The sequence below is a fragment of the Hippocampus comes genome, unplaced genomic scaffold (genome assembly GCF_001891065.2).
Source record: "Hippocampus comes isolate QL1 unplaced genomic scaffold, H_comes_QL1_v1.1 scaffold392, whole genome shotgun sequence".
NCBI lineage: Eukaryota > Metazoa > Chordata > Actinopteri > Syngnathiformes > Syngnathidae > Hippocampus > Hippocampus comes.
The window spans coordinates 39,930-41,498 of NW_017805589.1; the positions used below are offsets into that span (position 1 = coordinate 39,930).

At 45.7% G+C, this 1,569-nt stretch overlaps 1 protein-coding gene across 1 annotated transcript; it reads left to right on the forward strand.

Annotated features, from left to right (window-relative positions):
• Nucleotides 1-490: 490 nt before the first annotated feature.
• LOC109521983 (RING finger and transmembrane domain-containing protein 1-like) lies at nt 491-1,331 on the forward strand (the record flags this gene model as incomplete). The annotated part of the gene is made up of 3 exons (XM_019880127.1): nt 491-628; nt 789-890; nt 1,132-1,331. Coding segments are annotated over 3 exons (375 nt in total), but the record flags the coding sequence as incomplete, so codon positions are not given.
• Between the last annotated feature and the right edge of the window lie 238 nt (nt 1,332-1,569).

Here is a 1,569-nt window from a genome sequence, read left to right on the forward strand (position 1 = left end):
TCTTGAAGAGGACAAGTGCTATCGAAAATGGATGGAATTATATCTTGCTGTTTCCATCAAGGCTCAGCGTGGATATTTATTTCAAAGATTCTGTCATCAAGTTTTGAAGGACTGATCCCTAAAATGTTCTCCTTGTCCTGCAGAAATTAAACGAATTGAAGGGCGTGTTTGTGCGAGTCACCATAATTAACGCGACCAACGCGAGTTCCGACTGAAATATTCCCGTTGCAGCACCGCAGGAGTGTAGTTGTTGACGTGCGCCACGAGATAACGATCGTACTCTAAAACTCTTGACTTGTCTCAACGGTCTCGTAACGCGGTGATTGTGCGCAGGGACGCTGGCCGCTGCTGAGCGAGGAGCTGGCTTAGGTCTACCAGGCCGCTGACCCCGCGCCGCTCTGGTTCCACTACCTGGTCACCTACCAGGAAGCCGACGGTAACCCGGCGCTCACTGTGGGCGTTTTGCTGGATCTGCTCTACCTCAGACTGAAGGTACGACACTTCTCAAAAATCAAATGACAACCAAACATCTTCTCAAAACTATTTAATCGTACTCTTGCAGCTTTTGGGATTGTACGGAGAGTGCAAGTCTTTACTGAAAACTGTGAGGATTGTTCTTAAGAGCGAGGTCAGTTTGATGAAGTTTTGATTCACCCAAATGAAATATTCCTCATTTTGTTTCTTCTCTCTGATTGATTGGGAATATATATATATATATATTTTTTTAAGTCCTACCACTCACCTGAAAACTGCTTGTCCTAAACTGGGGTGTTTTTCTTGCCTTTCAGCATACAGGGACGGCGGCCACGAGGAGTCAGTGCATGGAAGCCGGTGACGTGTGTCCCATCTGCCAAGGAGAATACAGGGAGCCTCAATCTCTCATCTGTCAGGTAAAACATTTGTCAATTCTATCCTTTACTTAGGCTCTGGGGGCGGGTGGATTTTAACAACTGGGAGTTGAATCCAGGTTGCCCCCAGAGTTCAATGCCAGCAGTGTGTCCCACTGTGGCATTTATTGCACCGCATGACTAGCATCACAAGATGGAACGTATTGTTACGAGAAGACGGAACAGTACGGCCCCGACATGGAGACGTGTAATAAATTGTACCGCTGTGTCTGTGACTGCGCAGCACATATTCTGTGACCAGTGCATCGCTCTGTGGTTCAACCGGGAGAAGAGCTGCCCCCTCTGCCGCACCGTGATCACGGAAAAAGTGTACAAGTGGAAGGACGGAGCCACATCGGCGCACCTGCAGATTTACTGATCGCACGCATTTGGGAGCGTTGATGAATGTTACGTTGTTTGATTGTGAAAATTTGTACAACACTGGTCAATGAATTTTCTGAGGCCACTCACTGTCATGAAATTGAAGTTGTAGTTTTCCCAGTATATTCTACATTCCCAACTCCTTTCATTTCTCTTTGTATGATGATATTTTTCTCATGGGCCTGCACGTTGAGCTTCTTTGAAACTATTCTTCTCCTATAAATACAAGAAAATATTTTTCGACAATTTGCTAGATTTCAGGTTTCATGGGCTGTGTGTAAAATCTTTCCAGCTCTACATT